At 27.3% G+C, this 23,643-nt stretch overlaps 1 protein-coding gene across 1 annotated transcript; it reads right to left on the bottom strand.

Annotated features, from left to right (window-relative positions):
• Positions 1 to 1,753: 1,753 nt before the first annotated feature.
• Positions 1,754 to 10,130, bottom strand: Mp20 (muscle-specific protein 20 transgelin). The gene is made up of 4 exons (XM_075379182.1): positions 9,971 to 10,130; positions 5,994 to 6,205; positions 3,046 to 3,166; positions 1,754 to 2,434 (listed from the first exon to the last, which is right to left on the bottom strand). Exons 1-4 carry the CDS (start codon positions 9,998 to 10,000, stop codon positions 2,243 to 2,245), a joined length of 555 nt encoding a protein of 184 aa, XP_075235297.1. The 5' UTR covers positions 10,001 to 10,130; the 3' UTR covers positions 1,754 to 2,242.
• Positions 10,131 to 23,643: the final 13,513 nt, after the last annotated feature.

Raw genomic sequence — 23,643 nt, 5'->3', positions numbered from 1 at the left:
AGTATCTCGATTTCAGACATCCACCAATATATGTTCCTTCTCTCTCGTGCTGGTGGTGATCTAAGTCTAACGCATTCTTCACGTATGATAGTAAGGAACCCATCCGGACTTCTGTCTCTTATTGCGTTCATATTTCCTTTTACCGCCTGAGCAAAGGCGCGTGATTGAATCATCGTAGGCTTCCATCTTTGTCTCCGTTGTACCGTAGGTTGTTCCAGGTTGACTTCAAAAAAAGATTCCCAGATGGTCACTCGAGAAATCTTCCTGTAGTATGCGCTATGAAGTTAGCTTCCCAACACTGCTGTCCGAAATGGCCGTAATGTCGATTACCGAGCCCCTACCGCGACCCACAAATGTGTAGATCCCTGGTGTATTGATGTTGAATGCATTTAACAGTGCCGTCAGTTCGTAACCATGTCGCGTGGAAAAACTTTTCTGTGAATTTAGTAACTTATTTTTATATTCTGCTACCTCATTTTTAGTTTTAAATATGGAACAAAGTTTTATATAAATGTTAAAAGGCTACTGAACTTAATAATAATAATAATAATAATAAAAAGATTTTTTAACATAATAAACTGACTTTATCAATTATAAGTCAGTCACATCTAATGACTCGACAAAGAATAAATATTTTAACTAATACTTAGGAATATTTTTATTGAATATATAACTGCTGCCACTAATATATATAAATATTGTCAGTTGTAAATGACTGCCTCTTTGTTTCTTTTGTAATATCTATATGCAGTTATTGTAAGATTTCATTCCACCAATCATGAAACTGATCACAAACAACAAACAATAGTTTTCCGAAAACAGTCTACTATACTTATTAAATGAAGATTTAATTGATGTTTTAGTTAAATTCTTTTATAAAGCTACTGTGGGTCATATTTTAGATTTTAGGCTATTAAACCAGGACATATATTTGTTACTTTTGGAAACAAAAGCCTGTTTTTGTTTTAAAACAACATTTTTTTAATTTTTCTCTCTTTCCTATTTTTCTCTTCCTATTACATTGGTCAACATGAGTTTTGTCTCACGAGTACCAATAGTGGACTTAATGAAGTTTTTTATTCTGTTTTCAAATATGTATTTGAAATTTTTCCATCACCCACAGTTATTTTATTTTTATTTTTTTAAATATTTTAAAACATTTTTTGTCCATTGTCAAGTAAAAGCTCCTAGAGCACTGTAAATATGATGGAACCAAATGAGCTAACTCAGAGGGTAGCGTTGCTACTGTTGTGGAGGTTCAGATGTGTATAGACATGTACAAACATGATCTAGTGTAGCACACGTTCATCAGAATGATGCCAGTTGTGAGATATATTATATAAACACAGTTCTGTTATCGATGTTAGAAGGTTGCTGATTAGAATACTGAACCCATTTGTTGTCTAATTGTAGGTGTTGCTACATTGATGGGAAATTCTTTGAAATTGACCGCAGTAAATATGAAGTATGAACTGTAGTATTATTTTTATCTTAGGCTCTTTCTGAAAATACAGAGATCCAGTGGTAATAATACAATTATGATATTGCTCATAATGTCAAACAATCAATAAATATTTCCAATATAATTTAAAGTCTTTAGCATAAAAAATCTTCATAAAGTAAAAATAGATAGTAGATTTCTCTTTATTTTTGTGAAAATTACTGTATAATCAATAAAAAATATGACTAGGTTTAAAAAAGAAAGGAAAGGGAAAATTAAAGTAAAAATAAAACATTAAAATAAAAACTAACGTTTTTCAGAAAAGAATTAAGGTAATTTTATTCTTGATTCTTATAAAACAATACATATACAAAACAATAAATTACTGCCACTACTCTTTTTCTTTTAATCACAATTTATATTATTAACTAACAGATAACAAAAATAATATTACAGAAAAATAAGGACTATAATATTATTTTTTACAAATAAATTTGAATAAGTAATCTGTATATAAATATTTAACGTAATAGTAATAAGCTGCTTATTATAAAACAAAAATTAAATATTTATATACATAATTACTTATAAAAATTGTAAAAAATTTGATATAAATATATTTTTTTTTAAATTTATATGTAATTTTTTCTCAAATATGTTTATGTAATAATTGTATAAACAAATAAATGGTAATGAAATTACAGTATACAAGGAAGAAATAAGACATTAAAAAATAGAAATAAATAATATGGAAGGGTGGAATAAATAGTCTTTAAAATGATAATTTTAAAAATATTTTGTTCATTTTCCAAGTAAAATTTTTCTGGATGCACCAATGTTTTGTCCAGATTGACTTGCACCTTTGTTTGAACCAGCTTGAAGACCGATAATTGTTTGACCAGCCTTTAATTGTTCTTCTGAAAAATCTCGTTTGTGTTCATCAGATGGTTTTGGTCCAAGCCATGGTCCTTTCCATTCAGGATGTTTATAAGTCTGAAAGAAAAAAATTAATATGAAATTAAAAAATAATATACTTTATTAAAAAGGTAAAAGAATTTTTTTTAGATAAATAATTTATCGCATAAGCTTGTGTTTAGAAATATTATACAGAAATATAGTAAATTATATGGAAAAGATTATATACTGCATCCATTAAAATTGATGGTTTCAAAACATTTGATATTTAAATTCAAAACAGGTTGAAATTTTTGGATTTAAATCTCTTCATAACCGAATTTCAAGGAACTGAAAAAGTTTTAACTTGCAGTAATATATCCTGTTACACACAGGACTTAAATGAATGATTACAGATTCATTACCTATACAGCTTGAATAATCTCTTCAATCTAATATTATTATGAAATCAGAATTGTGAACTACAGATTTCAACACTTCCCCAAGCCACATCAACAGTAACTTGAGCTATATAATAATTTTTCAGAGAAAATTTTCTAGAGTCAAACTTTCAATTTATTTAGAAAGTAATTTGGTATGATTACAATAATTTCAATAAGAAATCTTACCACATTCTGTTGTATGACTTAAAAATTCTATTAGTTAATTTTATATTGTTTATTCTTAGATAAAAAATAGTTGATACTTACAGTCCGACCTAATGCAAACAATGTTGTAGTAACTTGTGCAAGATCTTTCTTATCCCATAAATCTGTTGTTTGGAATACATCTAAATCAGGAACCCCATAATCTTTTAAGGCCCTCTGGAAGCTGAAAAAGTATACATAATTTAAGTTTATGCGGTTTGATATTTAAAAATCTTTAAAATGCATAAATAAACTTATACAAACACAAATGATTAATAAAATCATTCTTCATTCTGCATAAAGAAATCATACTTTATTCAGCAGAAGAGCTACTTCTTACATTTGCTTTCAGTACTGATTAATTCTGCAGTATTATGATGGTGGTTTATAAAAATGCAGGTTGATTCAACAAAATTACTTTGACTAAACTATTAGATTATTTATAATAACAATAAGCATATTTGTTTTTTTTTCCTGTTTGCTTGATTCTTTAATTTTAAGCATGTTGTTTGATTCTTTGTTTTTTTTTTTTAATTATAGCTTGTTAATAATGTTTAAGGCAGTCTTTAACTTAGTAATCTCAAATAATTTATGTTGTTAGAATACTAAAACTGATTTTTATTGTGTTTTTTTACAACAAGATGGCTCTTATACTGAATGAAATGTAAGTAAGGAAATCCAAACATTTGAAAATTGATCGCATTTAAGAATTATCAACTTTCAGCAATCCCATGATTTAACAAAATCTTCTTCTGCAATATTATGTAATACAGTTATTAATTTTCCTACACTATAAAAATAAAAAAAAAAACCAAAAACGTTACTATTAATTTCAGTGTTTGATAAAATGTTAATATCAGTTCTCGCAATTTTTTTTTTTTTTGTAATTATTTTTTAAAGCGACTTAATAATTTCTTTTAAACAAAATCCAGAATTCAGATTTATTATCCTAGTTCAGATTTATTTTAAATTTGTAACTTTTAATCATTAATTAAAATGATATACAAAAATGAAAATCAGGATTTTGTTTTAATATCTCTTGGGTGAGATGTACAGTGTTTATTTAGGCTAGAATCAAAAAGAAAAAATGTAGTTTTACTTATCCCCATGGCCATAGCTTAATTTGCTATCTTTCTGTTTGACAACACCATTAGCAAAGACGACGACAGCATAATCAATTTGAAAAAACCAGATGTCTTGTAAGGTTAAGAGTAAGAGATGACCAAGGTTTCTAAAAAAATGATAAATGTCAGGGATTCTTTCTTGCATGGTCCTAAAAAATCTTTTAGGAAGGTCAGCCTTGAACTAGCAATGCCGGTAATGACAGTATGGAATATTTTAAGGAAATGCTTAACTTATTCATGCAAATCATTTATAGCTGTACAGGTTTTGAAGCCTACCGACTATGCTGTGTGTGCCAGCTTTAGGGTTGAAATGTTACAGCATGAAGATGACTTTCTAGATCGAATTGTATTTAGTGATGAGTCAACATTTCATCTTAATGGAAAAGTTAATGCACATAATGTCTGTATCTAGGAGTCAGAAAATCCCTCTGAGCTCTTACAACATGAAAGGGATTCCCCAAAATTAAAATTCTGTATACTATTCTAAAGGCAAGTTTTGGGCCGTTCTTTTTAGCTGAAACATGTGTAGTAGAAGTTGTATATTCAGATATTCTGTGTACATGGCTCTTTCCTCACCTGCAAGATGACCCTCGAGAATTTTATTTGGCACTAATTTTATTTTATTATATTATATTTATTATAATTTATTATATTATATTATATTTTATTTTTTATATTATTGCACATAGGTACAATAGTGTACTCCACATAGGCATAACTCTGTGTGGGATTGGTTGAATGATGTTTTCTCCCAACTGCTGGATTGGTCGACATGGACCTAATGACAGAACTTGTTTGGAGTGGCCTCACCAATTTGATTTTGATTGATGACTCTATGTGATTTTTCCTTTAGAATTTTACAAAGGATCTTGTGTATGTCTTTGCTACCTATTGATCTACACAATTTGAGGCACAGGATTTAATCAGCTGTTACTTCCATTACTCCATACATGCTGTTTAAAGTATGCAACAAACTTTCCAATAAGTTGCATGAACGTCACTTGACAAAACATGCTCACATTGAACAGTTGTATGGAAAAACTGTAAAAGTTACTTTTTCATTTCATTTGTGATTCATTACTGTAAGTCAAAGTTAAGAGATATTAAGTAGCTTATTACCCCCAATAGTCTTTGCTACCTATTGATCTACACAATTTGAGGCACAGGATTTAATCAGCTGTTACTTCCATTACTCCATACATGCTGTTTAAAGTATGCAACAAACTTTCCAATAAGTTGCATGTACGCTACTTGACAAAACATGCTCACATTGAACAGTTGTATGAAAAAACTGTAAAAGTTACTTTTTCATTTCATTTGTGATTCATTACTGTAAGTCAAAGTTAAGAGATATTAAGTAGCTTATTACCCCCAATAGTCTTTGCTACCTATTGATCTACACAATTTGAGGCACAGGATTTAATCAGCTGTTACTTCCATTACTCCATACATGCTGTTTAAAGTATGCAACAAACTTTCCAATAAGTTGCATGTACGCTACTTGACAAAACATGCTCACATTGAACAGTTGTATGGAAAAGCTGTAAAAGTTATTTTTTCATTTCATTTGTGATTCATTACTGTAAGTCAAAGTTAAGAGATATTAAGTAGCTTATTACCCCCAATAGTCTTTTTAGTACACTCTGTATTATAAAACTCCTTGACTTTTTTAAAACTACTTAATAAATTTTTTTTATTGTATGTCACAGATACCAAAATTCAAACTGCATAATAAGCTAGCCTAAAATTGCTCTCTGGAAGAGCAATTTTCCATTAACCTTTTACAAGTAATTAATAATTTTTAATTTTTTTTTTTAAACATTATTACTTTCTATCATGCTGATCAAGAAAATAAATCATACTAGTTTGATTATATAAGCAACTTACTTGTTAATATTTTCCATAAGTTTAAACTGTCCACCAGATGTGTTAATTTTTGGGATAGCACCAGGTTTCAACTTGTTCATTACTTCGCAAAGGATTACACCATCACGGAGTACATCTTCATAAAGTTGGCCTTTAGGAAATTTCTTGCCAAGAACAATTTCAATCCATTCTTGTGCTTCTGCATCTTGATCAGGATCTCGTTTGCTTGCAAGCTAAAATTAAATCAATTTATATTAGTGGTCAGTAATAAAATGTAGGTAGTGTATTTTTATTCAGAATTTATGTTTTTTTATTAGATTTTTTACAACCATTTTTCAATTTGAATTTGGCATTTTAAAAATTAAATTATGGATTGTTTTAATGACTAACTGCTCTTCTGATATCAATCTAATAAAAGGAATGTTACAGAAATTTTTACTATATGAAAGATGCTGTAACTGGCCCAGGATTAAATACAATTCAAATTACTCACACATTCTTAAATGAAGTCATAATATCTATTTACCCAATTAAAATAAAAATCAATAAACAATAACACCAGTGATGCCAATGTGAAAACAACAGTTACTCACTCAATCACTGAGAATAATCACAAAGATGACTGAAAATATTTTGAATTAAGTTTTTTAAAATCATATTACAATACAATTTTGGTTTGGTGTGGTGTTACAAAAGTTTAAATTTAAATTTATTTATTAGCCTACTGGGCTAGTCCAGTTATTAACTCATCATGGTAAATCAGTTTTTTAACTACTGATTTTCAAAGTCGAAGATTCTGAGATTTGAATCCTAGTAAAATTTAGTTGCTTCTATACAAATTTGAATACTAGGCAGTGGATATCGGTGTACTTTAGTGGTTGAGGTTTAATTAACCACATGTCTCAGGAATGGTTGGTCTGAATCTATACAAGACACACCTCATTTACATTCATACATATCATGATCATTTCACTGGACCACGGGGGATTGTTTTTTGCTCATTAACTGAACAGATTGCAATGTACTCATAAAAATAAAAAATTTATATTGTTGCCAAATGTTACTGACAAGAATTCTAGAATGTTATCAAGAATTATTGTAGTTAACATGTTAACAATTTTTCATTCAGCAGTAAATTTAATTAAAGACAATAAACTCAAGCTTTTATCTTTTAAGTGAAGATTAAATATTTATTGATATAATTTTATTGTTTTTTTTTTTTTACACACATTAAAACTAAAAATAGCAGCATTTTTAACAAATTACAGTACACCAAGGGAGGTAATATGTGTTGAATTGAAACACTGAGTTATAATCACCTCACATATAATTTACTTATTTTTATTTGTAAGTTTATTTTGCAAAAACCTATAATTTAAATAGTTGAATCAGTTATAACCAGTTTTAGTCAAATACATAAGTTGATACGTTTGTATGTTGTGGAAAATCACATCAAAGCTGAATTTCTCAAAAATAGTTTGTACCACTTTAATTAAATCTATAATTATTTTTATTATCAATATTTTATTAAATTAATATATTGAATATATTTTCAGCCTTAACTATCCTCTTTAAATATATTATGGAATTTTGTTTTTCATTTTAAAGTGTTTAAATTACTTGCATCTATTTTAAAAATACTGTCTATGGAAGTTTATCATGAGGATAGTTAAATATTTACTAAAAACAATGCATTCAAAACTACAATTGATCAAAAATAGTATAAAGAACTGCAACAAACTTGGATATATCGACTCATGTAATCATAAGGAAGAGGAGTTTTTGAAACTCCTTAAACCAATTTTTTTTAATTGTCTATCTTCAAGATCATTTCATTTCAGATAATTGAGAGATTGTTACAATTCTCTAATTAATAAAAACATTCTGCCTCCCTCTTCCCCTTCCCCCAAAAAATGCTATAAAAACTATTTATTAAAATTTTTTATCAATATTTATTTTTTTTGATCATATAATACAGTTAAAACTTTTTGGGGTTACATATGGACAATAGCAAAGTTAATATTTCCTTTCAATTAAAATGTCTCTGGCTAGAGATGTTATAAAGATTTATAACATTTAATTTTCATTTTATAATTAATATAAAATGAAAATTTTGAGATTAGTAAAGTTACTCAGAGAAAAGTTAGTTCAGAGAAAGTTACTCAGAGATTAGTTAGCTACTCAGTTATCTAAGAATGTTATGTATTGCAATGTATTCATTGCAATACTAATTATTCATAAATTAAAGAATAACTAATAAATATTATCTTATAACAAATATTCTTCTCCTTGCTTTGTTATTACAAACTCCACTTTGTTTTTACTTCAACATTGAATAGTCAAGAAATATTTCTCCAGAGGAAAAGTTATAAAAAAAATTTAAGACAATACAAAATTTAAAAAAAAAACTTCACATTTTATTATAATGATTAAATAAATTTTTAAAAATAAATGGATTTATAGATCATACATATAGATTTAACAAAATTGAATTTATTTTTTTTTAATTTAAAATCTATGAAAATATTTTTTTTAAATATATATTTTTTTAGATTTAATTAATAAATTTTTTTTTTTAATTTTTAGATGATTTTTTTTAGATTTTATAGATCACTACATTTTTAATAACCATTTGTTTATTATTTATCTTAAATTTTCAATGATTAAAATTAGCTTTGGAGAAATATAAATAAATGTGGTTAAATACTGCTCAGTGCTGATCTCACTCATTTATAAAAGATGGCTTTGGCAGCTGGTATATTATCGTAACTTCACATCCTTGAATTTGCAGAATCCCTCAAACATTCCAGGTTTTACTGAACCATCAGGTACAAATAATGTTATTTATTATCCTATCCAGGGATCCACTGTTATTATTATTATTATGTTGATCTCTGTGTCCAAGTAGTAGCACTTCTGATTTTTATCTGATAGTTTCTGGGTTCAAATCTTGGTCAGGTTGGAATTTTTTACCATGTTATAAAATTCATTTTATCATTAAAAAAATGGGCCAGTAGGTATTGAATGTAAGACTGAAGCTGTCATAATGAGATTAATTGTAGATTATTATTATTATTGTTACTACACAAAATAAATAAATAATTATACTTTTAAATTGTAAACATTATTTAACATATTAATAAATTCTATAATTTATTTTTGTACTAATAATTACAAATTTAAATAAATCTATTACACAGAAATAAATTAACCGAAAAATAAAAATTATATTAAAACATTTGAAGGTGCTATTTTCATAAATATTATATATTCATATATTTTTTTTTAAATTATTTAAAAGAAATTAAAAGTAAAATCTATTTCTTTATATTTTAAAGATAAACATTTATTTTAAATTAAAAAAAAGTCAATTTTAACTTCAACTGCAGCCATTAAAATTATGTAGAAAGTGTCATTTAAAACCCTAACCGAATTCTGATCATCAGTATATATATATATATATATATATATATGTTTGTACAGCACAAAGTTTTTACACACTTATTTATTCGCAATTACACGCTTATTTATTAATTCATCAATTAGTTTTCACTTTTATATATATATATTTTTTTTTAATGTTGTAAAATTATTTTAGAATAAGTACTTTATAAGAGAATCTATGTTGTATTTTATAAATTTATATACATATATAAATAATATACGTACATACATACACAAAATAATTTTTTTTAAATTTATTATAAATGAATATTATTTTTATTAAATATTTAGTATATTATTATTATATTATATCATTTTTATAATAATTTCAAGAAATTTTTATAAAAAAAAAATTAAGACAACTTTAAAATAAAATTTAAAAAATGATTTCTTAATTTAGTGAAAAAATTAAAATTTTAATTTATTACTTTATTTATCTGGAAAATGAAATTATTACATTTAATTTAAAAAATATTTTAATATATTTTAATTTAAAGAGTATATTCCATAATTTATTAAATGAAAAAAATATTTTAATGCATTGATATACCAACCTTTGCTCTGACAGCGCGTTCCAAAGCCATCTTGTTGTGTTGGTGTATTCAAGTTTTGACTGCTAGTGCCAAGTTCAGAGGGGGATATTCCAGTATTTATATGAAGGGTATAAGTTTAATTTTAGATTTTGAATAATCTGTCGTAATACATGCATCCCCTCTTTTTCTCTCACTTACACCCACTTTCTTTGTTTCTCTTTGACATGTACAGACACACAACCACACAAATATTTACACACATACACAAAACATAAATATGCACAAATACTAATGTAAAAATGTCATAAATGGGACATACATTTGGGACCTTAGACCACTAATCATCCAGTATCCAACTTTTCTAAACAGCTCCCTCCCCTATGTTTCATCTAAACAGTGACACAAACCAACACCCACAACATTCCACAGAATATTACAACAAACGCCCACAAGTACTGGTCATTTATTTTTCAATACTATTTTTGAAGGAATCCCCTATGACTAATCAAATTAATTTTTAATCAGAAAAAACTGTTAATTTTTATATTAAATTGTTTATTTTAACAATAATTTAAAGGGATAAAATTACTATGTAATTTTATTTATTTCTGATTTTTAAAAAATAAACTTATTAATTAAATTTTTATAACATATAATATTGTAAAAATGTGTGCATGGATGATTTACAACAATTATACAGTAGACTAAATCATGAAATATCACAATTACATAAAATAATTAATTCTCAGCAATTTGATATAATAATCACAACACATTTTGAGAAGTGTGTTTATTAAAAATATTAATAACTCTCTAATTTTTTTTTCAATTTATATACAATTGCATACATATATACATATAGATTGCATATACCACCGCATAAAAAAACCCCATAGGGCCCCAATAAAGACTTTAAAAAAGAAAGGGTAGGATTATCACATATTGCTTTACAGAGTACTGAAAAACAAACATTTTAACAAAAAACTTCAGGTTATGGCAACCCTAACCAAAATGATATCATTTAATATTTTTGACAGCTGGTTTCAAAAGCAGACTACAGTATACCCAAGGTAATTGCCTCATACTAGAAAATAGATTGTTTGTTTTGAGGTAGAAGCATTTGCTAAGTTTCATTTTTCTGTGTTTAATGGTTGAAAAGTTATTTAAAGGTTCTTATAATTTATTAATACTCTGTATATTTGTAACCATATATGATTAAGGCAGAATATAAAAAGATAAGTTTGATATAAATTATAATTATGTATACAACATACATTCTAATAAATAATTGAAAATCCTGTTATAAACATCAAACGTGTTTTATCATATGGTGAGAAATAAATAACATGTACACAGAGTTTAATCTGATTAAAACTTGTAACTTAGATCTTAAAAAAATTCCTAAAAGCATATATCTGAAATCATTTAATTCTTAGTCTCTTGTCTGTCTTTTTTTTATAATTATTTTTAAAAAATTAAAATTTTAATAACAGATTTAAATATTCTATTAAAATTTTGTGTATAAGCTTAACTTGACATTTTTGTAAAAATAAGTACTTCTTGTGATATATTTCCATTTTTTACTATTAAGGTTTTAATGATGTGTTTTTTACAAGTTGTCTACTAAGAGTCCTAAGTTTATTAAAAAAACCTTTATAATTCAAGCATTTAAAAAAAATAGATATAAAATGAATTTAACGCATGTCATCATTACCAATAAAATAAAAGAATTAGAATAATTTTTACCAATTTATTGTAACTTTACTGGTTGGTTACACTTATATTATTGTGTGTGTTGGTGCATGCTTCATGAGTACTTTTTTAATGTTTGTCCCATAACAAAATGTAAAAACTCTTACAACGAGATCTGTTCAGAAAATAACCAAACATTTTTAATTACACACCAACGGAGATATTTAGTGACGCGCAGTTGGCAGCATTGTGTTCTACATAACCTCCTCTGTAACCATATGTTCATGGATTGTTGATATCTCATTTATTCTTCATGTTATTGTTATTTGAGTACAACATGTTTAAGTGCTAGTAGTGATTTTTATAATGTGCGATTTTTGGTAGCAACAATACAATGTAAAATTTTGCATGAAACTGCGAAAAACTTTCACAGAAACATTTAAACTTTTGAAACAAGCTTATGGAGATGATGCTCTGGGTCGTATGCAATGTTACGAATGGTTTTCACAATTTAAGAGTGGTTCTCAATCAACCACCCTCGACCCTTGACCAGGAAGGCCTTCGACTTCAACTGATGACACCCACATAAAATCAATAATCTGGGAAGTGCAAATTGCCAATTGACTATCAGATAACTTGCAGAAGAGGTTACCATCTCAATTGGATCATGCCAAGAATCGTGACTAAAAAATTGAACATGCATCGAGTTGCATTGGTTATTTTCCAAACAGACCTCGTATTTTACTGCAAATACTCATACTTTCATTAAAATCAGAGATTTATAACCAGAAATGAGTCACAAGTCTCTTCAACTATCTTTAAGAATAATAAAAATCTCTTGCTGGGGTGCACAAAGAATGAAGTGGTTTTCTGTTGCCTTCTTCACTGAGGCAAACATACAGGCGTATCGGCATGTCAAGTTCACCAAAATTCACTGTATTCAACCCTTCACAAGTGTTACCTTCATTTTATTTCTTCAGAGAAAGAATACCAAATAATTTTTCTATAATAACATGCAAATTAATCTGAATGCAGGAAATTTTTTGTTTATTTCTAAGTTATGACTGTACTGCTTGACCACATCCATTCTTTAAGTTATCTGAGTAATGTGTGGTTATTATTCTTAGGTTATCTAGTAATCTTCATATTACAAATAGTGTTTTGTGAAACTTTATTTCATTTCTTATTACAAAATTATATTTTCATAATTTTTGTTCTGTATTCCTTGAATATATAATGATGGACTTAACTCCAAGAAAGGATTCGAAAATCATTTCTCTTTCTGAGCATACCAGTATGATACAATGACCAATAGCTTCTGAATGTGGCGTTGGACTAAGGACAGTGAATGCTATTTTAAAACAATTTATAGAAACTGGTTCCTTTTCACCTCAAAGGAAAGGCAAATGTGGCCATAAAAAAAAACTACTTCAACACAAGAACGGTTATAAGTGAGAAAAAGTAAACTAATCCAAAATTATCTGCTGGGGAGTTAAATCAAGTATTAGCAACAATAGTATTACATAACAGTCAAGTATTAGCATAATAATCAATTGTGTTTTTTTTTTCTTTATATCATCATACACCTAACAGCAACTTGAATAAAATAGATAAGTCATTTGGTATTTATTTCATGAAAATTGGTACAGTCATTCTGGAGTAAGATGTAAACAAACAATAATATGATCCACCTAATAAAATAAATTACCACGACAAGCTTAATAAAGAAAAAGAAAAGTCAAAAGATTTGTCATTGCTTTCTTCACTAAATGAAGTTGCACACCAGTATGCCAAGCCCACCAAAATGCAGGTTATGTTCAGATTTACAAGCGACACCTACACTGTATTTATTACAATGATTGGCTATGTGGCCAACATCACCACTATAACAGAAAGCAACAATGAATAATGCCTATTACAACCTCTTATGATTTATATGTGTCACAGCCAAAGAATAGGATGGAAAGAGTAAAAAACCAAATATTGTAAATAGTACATAATTTCTGTTGTAAAAAATGTGCCTTACATATGCTATTTCAACTCAGTAGGAAAATAAACAAGCGCTGTTAACTAATTAGCATTGTTATTGGTGGACAGCCAGAAAATGATCATCCTTTCTAAAAATTCTATTATTGATCCATCATCAGCCCTTTTTACAGTATGAATTAGATGATCTTTTTTTTTTAGTATGTTTATGTTAACTAAGGAACTAATTAATAAGTTTATTTGTTTAATATCAAACAAATATTTTTTTTCTATTTTCTACCAAATTCTTAGACTTTCTAGACTTAGATGGAATTTTTACAACTGTATGTCTTTCCTGATGCCAGAACAAAATAGGATGCCAGCAATACATGATATAGTGTAATAATAATACTATACACTCAAACCTGCTATTACAAAGATCAATCAGAATTATATTTCAAATAAGTAAGTTATTTCTACTTTTTCATAAAATAAAATTTTTATAGTTAATTTATCGATAGTATTTATGATAAACATAAATCTAAATGTTAAACAGTAAATTCTTAGAAGTAAAATGAATAAACATAAATACTCGCTAGAAATTTAGTTTATGTTTGCTCACTGCTTGCATCAGCCTTTTTTACTAATAAACAAGAACATTATCTGTTACTGACGACTGAATCTAATTTTGGAAACAATATAAAAGATTATAATGTTCTTTGCATTCATATGTCATTCAGCATCATATTATGAATAAGAAAAATACAACTAAAAATTTTTATAATTCTAAAATAAAAAAAATATATATATATACACATTTTGTCTGATCGTGTGCATGCATGCATGCATGTTTACAAATACTACAGTTCCTAATTTAAATATTTGATGTAAATAAACATCATTTGAGTTAGGACAATTGAACTGCATTACCTTTACAGAACAAATTTCAGTAAATTGTATCTAATTTTCTCAACAAAAAAGATCTTAGTGTATTAAAATAAATAAAAAATTAACAATTAATAAATTAGGTACACTTTGCAACTAGTTTTGAAACAAATTTTACCTGGCCTGCTGTCCCAAAACAAACGAAATTTCATATTTACAAAAAAAATTATTAAAAAAAATAATAAAAAATAAAATTTATATATATATATATATAATATACAATTATATTTTCTTATAAATCTGAATATGAGTTTTTTTTTATAACACCAACTTTTAAAAACATAAAATGTAAAAATAATTTTCTAATAATATTTTTCAGTTGTACTTTAAAGTTTTATTTTTTGAAGTTGGCACTACATTAAGTTGTTTTTATATTTTGTCTTGATTAAAAAAAAGTTAAATATAAAAGGAATTTTATTTTATATCTTTTTTGGTATTATAACTTTTTAAAATAAGAATAGGCTATAAAAAATTCCATCCATATAAAAAGCCGTTCACCTGAAACACAAAGGTGAGAAATCTGCTGCAGTAAGAACAGAAAGCATGAAATACAGGTGTTCAAAAAGTTAGAAAACCATATAGAAGAATGTTTCGTTTTTTTGTTGTAGGTTTAGTTGAGGAAAATCAGGTTACACAATGTGCCAGCCTCTGTGGTGCGAGTGGTAGTGTCTCAGCCTTTCTCCCAGAGGTTCTGGGTTCGAATCCCGGTCAGGCATGGCATTTTTCACACACGCTACAAAAACCTCATCTCATCCTCTGCAGAAAGAATTTCTTGACTGCGGACCCGAAGGTTAAACAGAAAAAAAAATGTTTACACAATGCAGTAGAAAATATTCATTGCCTCCCAGTACATTAAATGTACCCAGACCCAGAATGCCTTTACAGAGAAGTATGGTAGTGTAGATGCACTAAACTAATCCTCCATCGAGCAGCTGTATGACAAATAACAAGAGACAGGGAATGTGGCAGATGCAGCCAAAAGTGGTCAACCAAAAGTGCTAACACCAGAAAAGTTGATCAATGTGCTAGCTGCTTATTCTGTTATTCCCAAGAATTCTGGTCTCTCTGTTGGTAGTGCATTGCACAAGTGTTTAAAGATGCATCCATACAGAATTCGACTTGTTAACGAGTTGTTACCAACAAACACTGGAAAACATATGTTTTCCAGTGCTTTCTGTCAGTGGTTCACCTTGATGGATACGTGAAATCATACGAGTATATTGGAATATGGAAAATCCACATCAGTTGCACAAGTCTCCTTTGCACAGACAAAACGTGGGTGTTTGGTACATAAGCGAATCTTCATGACATTCTTTCATAGCTCAGTGAACAGTGAGTACTAAATACAAATGGTCCTACAGTCTGTAAACATTATACCTGCAGACTGGCTACAGTATATGTGGTTTCAGCAGGACAATGCTATGGCTCATACAGCCAGCAACACTGTGAGTTTCTTGGATCATTGTTTTCATGGACAAGTGATTTCAGAGGAGTTGTGGTCCACTCAGTCACTTGATTTATCCCTTCCTGACTTTATTTTGTGAAACACCTTAAGGATGCTGCTTACAAAACTCATCCTCCCACCACTCCCGAATTGCAAAACGAAATTGAATGATGTGTTACTGCAATTCCTCAACAAACATTACAAAATGTGTTTAAGGGCATGCAACATTGTACTCAATATTGTAAATTGCATAATAAAAACTTTCTGTAAATTGTGAGTAAAAGACTTATGAGAACACAAAAAAAAGAACTTTGGAAACCACAAAAAATAATTAGGTTGAATTGAGAACTTACTTCTTTTCAAAACTGTCAAAAATAATCCATTTAAAGATTTTATCATCAAGTTGCATACATAATTGCCGCTAAATTTTAAGGTAGAATCTAGAGCGTGTTCACTATTAAAAGAAAATATTTAAAATTATAAATTTTAATTGAAAAACTGCCATAATCATTAACCAATAATAAATACACATGCAATCCCAGAGTAATTTAAATTTGGTGATCTATGAATACCAGTTTATCCTACAGGAACATGACAAGGCCACTGTCATTTTATCCTTACTTCCTCCCACCCTTCAATCTCTGGGAGAAATATTAAATAATATTTATTTTAGTATTATGACTTCATATATGCTACATAGATATTTTAATAAGGGAATTGAAATGGATAAATTGATTGATAAAAAATGTGAGATCTTGCCAGAAATCAAACCCAGGACAAACAGATCTAGAAGAGTAGCATGCTTACCATTGTGATGAGGTCAATAGTGTAGTGGTTAGCATGCTTCAGCAGGCACCTGATATGTTTCATATGCATTGAAAAACCATCAGGTTATAAGGAATGCAGTTTATAACCAACATTATTTTTAAATTAAAGTCTTATAATGCAGTAGGCAATAGACAATAAACTGTTTACATTTTTTTCTTTTATTGTTATAACATATAGTAGAAAAATTTACAAGCTTTTCCATTTCTAAATATATTCTAAAAATTAAATGATTATTTCATAAATTAATATTTTAACATAGCATAATAACAAAAGTAATATTAATAATAAAGTTTAGTGAACATATATAAAAGTGTTTAATCAATAGATATAAGATTTTTTAACATCTGGTGTTACAAATTTATATGTTTCTACTTAGTTGTCAGAATAAATGTGCAAATTATCAGAGCTTTGTTTATTTGTTTGTATGACTATTAAGTCGGATGAGTTAACCGAGTTAAAGTGTCTTGAACAAGTGGTAAGTTAGGAGGATAAGTGAAGAAGCTTAAAACATAGAGAGAGACAAAGTGAGAAAGGATATTGAATAAGTGGGAGAAAAGAGTTTTCGACGTTCAGAACCAAGGTTAAACATCAAAATGTATTCTTGCTATATTCTATTATGTTCTGTTCAGTTCTTTTCTTTATCTCATTTGTTCTAATTCATTCCATGCTGCAATGCTACTAGTAGTAAATGTATATATGACATCATTATAAAATGAAAGAAGTTTCTTTCTAAAAATAAAATGATTTGTCCCACTTCTTTCTAGAATCTCTTGCTGTGCTTGTTTCATTGAACTACTTTACTTTTACTAAAATTACCTATTTCAATATTAAATGAAACTAAATTTAATTTTTTAAATAAAACTTACCAAGCTAAATACTACATTATTTTTAAAAAAATAATAAAAATAAAAGTTGCAAATATTTGTATTAAAACTAAGATTTATTTTATAATATTAAAAAAAATAAATGTACCTAAATATTTATTGTGTGTTAAGGTCTTTAAAAACATTTAATTTTTACAATATATTTTGGCACCAAGTAATTTTATTTTATAAACAAATTCATTTTTTCTGTCTGTTTTAGTGAATGAGATATACTTTTAAACTACTGACCCAGTTTTTATATATTTTTTTTTTTATTACACATAAATTTAATGATAAAATTTAGTGTGAACATATTGTTCACATAACAAATTTTAACACATAACTAAATTTTAAACCCAAATTTAGTGTGAACATATTGTTGTTGTGAACATTTTGCTCTTCTTTAAATGTATTTCTTCTTTTTAATTGACTTTAAAAAAGGGGAGAACTTTTATTTTAATTTGTATGCTTTTTTATGTACTTAAATTCAAATATTACACTTTACAAAATTAAACAACTTGGGTCTGCATAATTGATGAAGATTTTTAAATGTTTTCGTTGTTAATATTGCTTAGTCGGTTTACTATACTGTAATGATACATAGTATGTTGTTATTCTGATCGTTGGCAATGTGACATAAGTCACAAGTCATTCTCAAGTATAACAACCACAAACTTGTCATGTTTAATAGAGATAAGGAGGAAGTTTTCCTTATCAACTTAAGGCAAAAAAAAAACTACTTGGCTTCTTTTTTACCTTCACAGCACCAAATATACTGTCTATCGTTCATCACCATGCCAAGTTCCCCCAAAATTAGGTAATATTCTACAATTTAAATTTTCAATAAGTTCATCACATATATTGACAGTATAATTAATACCATATTCTCAGAGAAAACAACTAAAAACAATTCCAAGCAATACCTCTAATATAACTTAGATACTTTAGATGTGTCGCAGTCGTAAAACAAACAGGACAGATAATGTAAACAACAAATTGATGTACCCCTTTCAACAGAACGGGGTACACAGAAAGGGGTTTTGAAAAAATGCAATGTATGTAAGCACTGCTTCAACTGATAGGGTCACTCGAGTATTAAAAGCATTTTCATGTTAAGATTTATCAAAAAACTGTAGTAAGAAAAGAGTATCTTTTGTTCTTATCCTGTATGCCTTTTCTTATTTTCATCAAGGTACATTGCCAGACTTTGCGAATAGCATTTTTGATAGAGGCTGCTATATATTTATTATAAAATATAAAAAAGGCTGCCTAATTTAAATAATATTAATTTAGATAATTTTAGATAAAATTAAAGTAATTTTTTTTTTTTTTTTTTTGTTAAATTAAACTGAGTTAAAAAACAATAAAAATAAAAACTAACTTTTTATAAATTGAATTCTTGTTTAAAAATTTCATGTAAATTTAAAAAAGTTATTTCTATTCTTTAGAAAAAGGACTTTTACTATTTGAAGTCAGTGCCTAATCAGGATTTAGTAAATTGCAAGCAGTTGTCCTTAGTATGGTTCCAACTTCATAAAATTGTAATTAGAGAAAAAAAAGTTAAAAAAAGTTTAACATTTTATTAGTAACAAAATATTTAAAAAATATATTTATATGAAAAAATTAAATCTTAAACAATCTGTAATAATACTTATCTGAAACATTTTATATGCCCCAAGGTTCTTTTGGTGAGAAATGAGTTTTGTTATCACTTCCTCACTGTTTAATCAGAGAGGCTCTAATTTTCTATTGGTGAAACCTTTCATCAGTTTGAATTTTTTGCTAAATTGTATCAATTAATATCTACATAAAAATTATACTAGTTGAAATTTTTAAACCAAAATTATAATTAGAAAAAGAAATCAGTGATAGAACTTAAATTAAAATTTTATTTTCTACATTAGTATATTATAATACAGTTAATGTAACACAAGGCTTATTGAAAAAAAATAAATTCACACCTAGTTTTATAATATAATATTATAAAGTTTAACTGTCACTTGTATTATGAAATTATTGTTTAAAATCATTATGATATTAACATCACCAAATTTGAACAATAACTATTATCTAGTGGTAAACTCATCATCGTAAATCAACTGATTTTGATGGTGAGGTTCTCAGGTTCAAATCTTAATAAGGGTAGTTGCTTTTACTAGGATTTGAATAATAAATCATGGATACTGGTGTTCTTTGGTGGTTGGGTTTCAATTAACTAATGGTAGGCCTGAGTTTCTTCAAAACTACACATTTACTGGTACAGTTACATTATACTGATATGTCGCTGATGACTTTAATTGTTGATGCGACTATAAATAACAGTATAAAAAAAAATTTATAAAAAAAATAAAATATGAGGCCATAATAATAATATAAATACAGTTATTTACTAAAATAAATGCCCAGGTGGTAATATATTTTAGCCTATAATAGATTCCATCAGTAAGGCCAAGTTCTATAATAAAGTTAAGTAACACGAAGTGGGTTAAAAACTTGGATGGGTGCCTGGATGAAAATCTTTCTTGAAATATCTACCAATGAAATCTGTTTTAAAGTAAAAAGATCAACTTACTATTACTTAAAACAGCCAATAACTACTATATATAATATATATATATATATAAACAGAGATACAAATTTTTGCAGGTTATCAAAATAGATTGCGCATCATTTTATGGCATTAACAAACAAACTGATAAAATGTAAAAAAACTGAATCTAACAATTATTTAAGTAATATTAGATTCTTATATTCAAAATAAAAGGTGTTATAAACAAAGTATTACTAAATATAAAACCAATATTCAATAGCCTATTAATAATACCATATTATTTATCGACTAAATATATTGTATAACTTCAATAAAATTGTAAAAAAAGTGCACTTTAAGGTACTTAATAGTACCTTTAATAGTTGTAAGGACAAACTGATTCAGGAACAAAAGGTCCAGAAATTGATAAAAATAACTTGCTTACAACCATAAGAGTTATAGCATCTTACATACATAAAATTTTATATAATTATTATTTCAAATACAGCACTTTTTTAAAACAATTTCTTTTTCGAGGGTTTTGCCCCAGATTCAGAGAATAAATAATATGGACTGTCAAAAAATAATCACTCCATTCCAGGCTTACTAAGAAGATTGTGGAATGAACTGATTTCCTGTTATCTTCTTCACTGGATGCAAATGATGTTCAATCCTGTAAATGATAATGTCAACACAGGGACCGGTTGTATAATTAATATCATAACACTCACAAAAACACATGGGATTAGTGTTACTTGAACCTGATATCATTTACAATATCTTTGTCATGAAGAAAAATTATGACATATTACCATTTCTGTGGGAAACAGTACCCATTGTCTCAAGTTATTAGATGGAAGATGAAATAAATTCGCTAAATTGATGATTTTGGATAAATTATCAAAAAGACTTTTTTTTCTATTTTTGATTTACTCAGTCTTATTGTTCATTAGTGTCAACTAGTGGGTCACATGTATATAACATTAAATTATATAATGCTGCTAGCCCTAAGAACTATTTGTCAGTTTAACACACATTATTTAAAAGGCACACGTCTAAGGCGAAAATGTTATATATATTTACACTTATTTATTTATTGTCACAAAATTAACACAGATTTTGCAATTTTAGAAATAAAAAACAATTTTGTTGTCTTAATAATGCTAAAAATTCAAGCCCTTCAAATAATTTATTAATAGTTTTCTCACAATTTGTCACATTATTTAAGTGGTTTCTAGATCTTCAGTTTCATTCTTTCTAATTGATAGTGTGAACAATTTTGGTAATAATATGTTTTACTGACAGGAAATCCTGGTAATATTCATACAGATTTCACTCCTTTTTCAATGTGAGATGTACACGGTTGAAGTTAGCATGTCCTATTCTCAATGAGTTATAATGGCTTGTTGTTACTGGGAAATGAGCATGCAGGATTTTCATCATAAGTACTTTTTCATATTTGAAGAAATTTTTGGGGTTTGATCTGTTGCCATTTTTTCTTCCAGCTATTGATAACTTTCTTTTTGGATAGTTTTTGGGCTTCTTTAAGTATCGGCAAAATATTCAATTGCACAGCGTATTCGTGAGATTAAAGTGATACTTTGTTAATGACCAAGTCATTTCTTACGCATAATTCTAGAAACCTGCAGACTTCAAAAAGATATTCTGTATTTGAATTTAAAATCATAATACAACAAAGAGATAGAATAACAACAGAAAAAAAGACGGTAAATGACAAATCTGAATTTTTAACAATATGATAAATTATTATTTTATAACTTTCAAACTAAATTTCCCCCCAAAAAAATAAAAAATTATTTGGACTATTTTAGTAATAATTCTAACCTATTTTTTGTACTATTTGTTGTATATATTAATCCAACAAATTTATTAAAGATTTACATATAAAATGTATTTTTCAATATGGGCATTTCTAAACATGATTATGAATGAAACAAGCATACTTAGACTACTATAAAAGATTTGAAATCATCTTGCGTGTCAAGTTCACACGACACGCGACTTCCTCTTCTTGCCCTCCTCAAGTAGTATTCTGCAGCAGTGCAGGGTGCGTATGCCCAGTACAACCACCACTCCATCATTATTTACACATCAGAAATCTAATAACCCAACACACAAATATAGTATTTTCAGTAGATAATTAAATCACAAAAATTGAAATCAAATTTTCAAATAATCCCGCTTAAAGTATTTAACGTACACAATAAGATTATATCATTATAAAAAAAAACTTATATCAGGTACAATATAATATAAAAATTGATATCAGGTACAGTATAAAAACAATATAATATAATTTTTTTTAATTTTACATGAAATTTTTAAAAGAATTCAATTTATTAAAAAAAATATTTTTTTTATTTTTATTGTTTTGTTTACTCAGTTTAATTTAACAAGAAAAGTTACTTTAATTTTTATCTAAAATACAGGCAGCCTTTTTTTACACTTTATAAAAAAATATATAAAAATGCTATTTGTAAAGTCTGGCAATGTACCTTGATGAAAATAGGAAAAGACATATAGGATAAGAACAAAATATACTACTACTCTTAGCATAATTACACTAAGGTTCATTGGACAGCAGAAATGTATATGTACTTCTTCCTTACAGTTGTTTCATAAATATTAACATGAAAATACTTTAAATATCCGAGTGACCCTATCAGTTGAAGCAGTGCTTACATATATGGCACAGAAAGGAGTACATTAATTTGTGGGTTATCTGTCCCGTTTGTTGTAAGACTGCAACACACCTAAAGTATCTGAGTTATATAAGACGTATTACTTGTTGTTTAGTTGTTTACTTAAGAGTTATTTTTAGTTGTTTTTTCTGAGAATATAGTGTTAATTATATAGTCAGCATATATGAAGAACTTAGTGAAAATTTCATTTGTAGAATACTATCTAATTTTGGGGGGACTTGGTATGGTGATAAACGACAGTATATTTGGTGCTGTGAAGGTAAAAAAGAAGCCAAGTAGTTTTTTTTTTGCCTTAAGTTGATAAGGAAGACTTCCTCCTTATCTCTATTAAACATGACATAGTGTGTGGTTGTTATACTTGAGAATGACTTGTGACTTATGTCACATTACCAACGATCAGAATAACAACATACTATGTATATCATTACAGTATAGTAAACCGTCTAAGCAATATTAACAACAAAAACATTTTAAAATCTTCATCATTTATGCAGACCCAAGTTGTTTAATTTTGTAAAGTGTAATATTTGAATTTAAGTACATCAAAAAACATAAAAATTAAAATAAAAGTTCTCCCCTTTTTTAAAGTCAGTTTAAAAGAAGAAATATATTTAAAGAAGAGCAAAATAAAAGTACTCATAATATGTTCACACTAAATTTTATAGTTAAATTTATATGTAATAAAAATAAAATATACAAAAACT

This window comes from Lycorma delicatula, chromosome 11, assembly GCF_047948215.1.
Source record: "Lycorma delicatula isolate Av1 chromosome 11, ASM4794821v1, whole genome shotgun sequence".
NCBI lineage: Eukaryota > Metazoa > Arthropoda > Insecta > Hemiptera > Fulgoridae > Lycorma > Lycorma delicatula.
The sequence above is the reverse complement of the archived record's forward strand: the minus strand, read 5'-3'. Positions and strand labels throughout refer to the sequence as shown.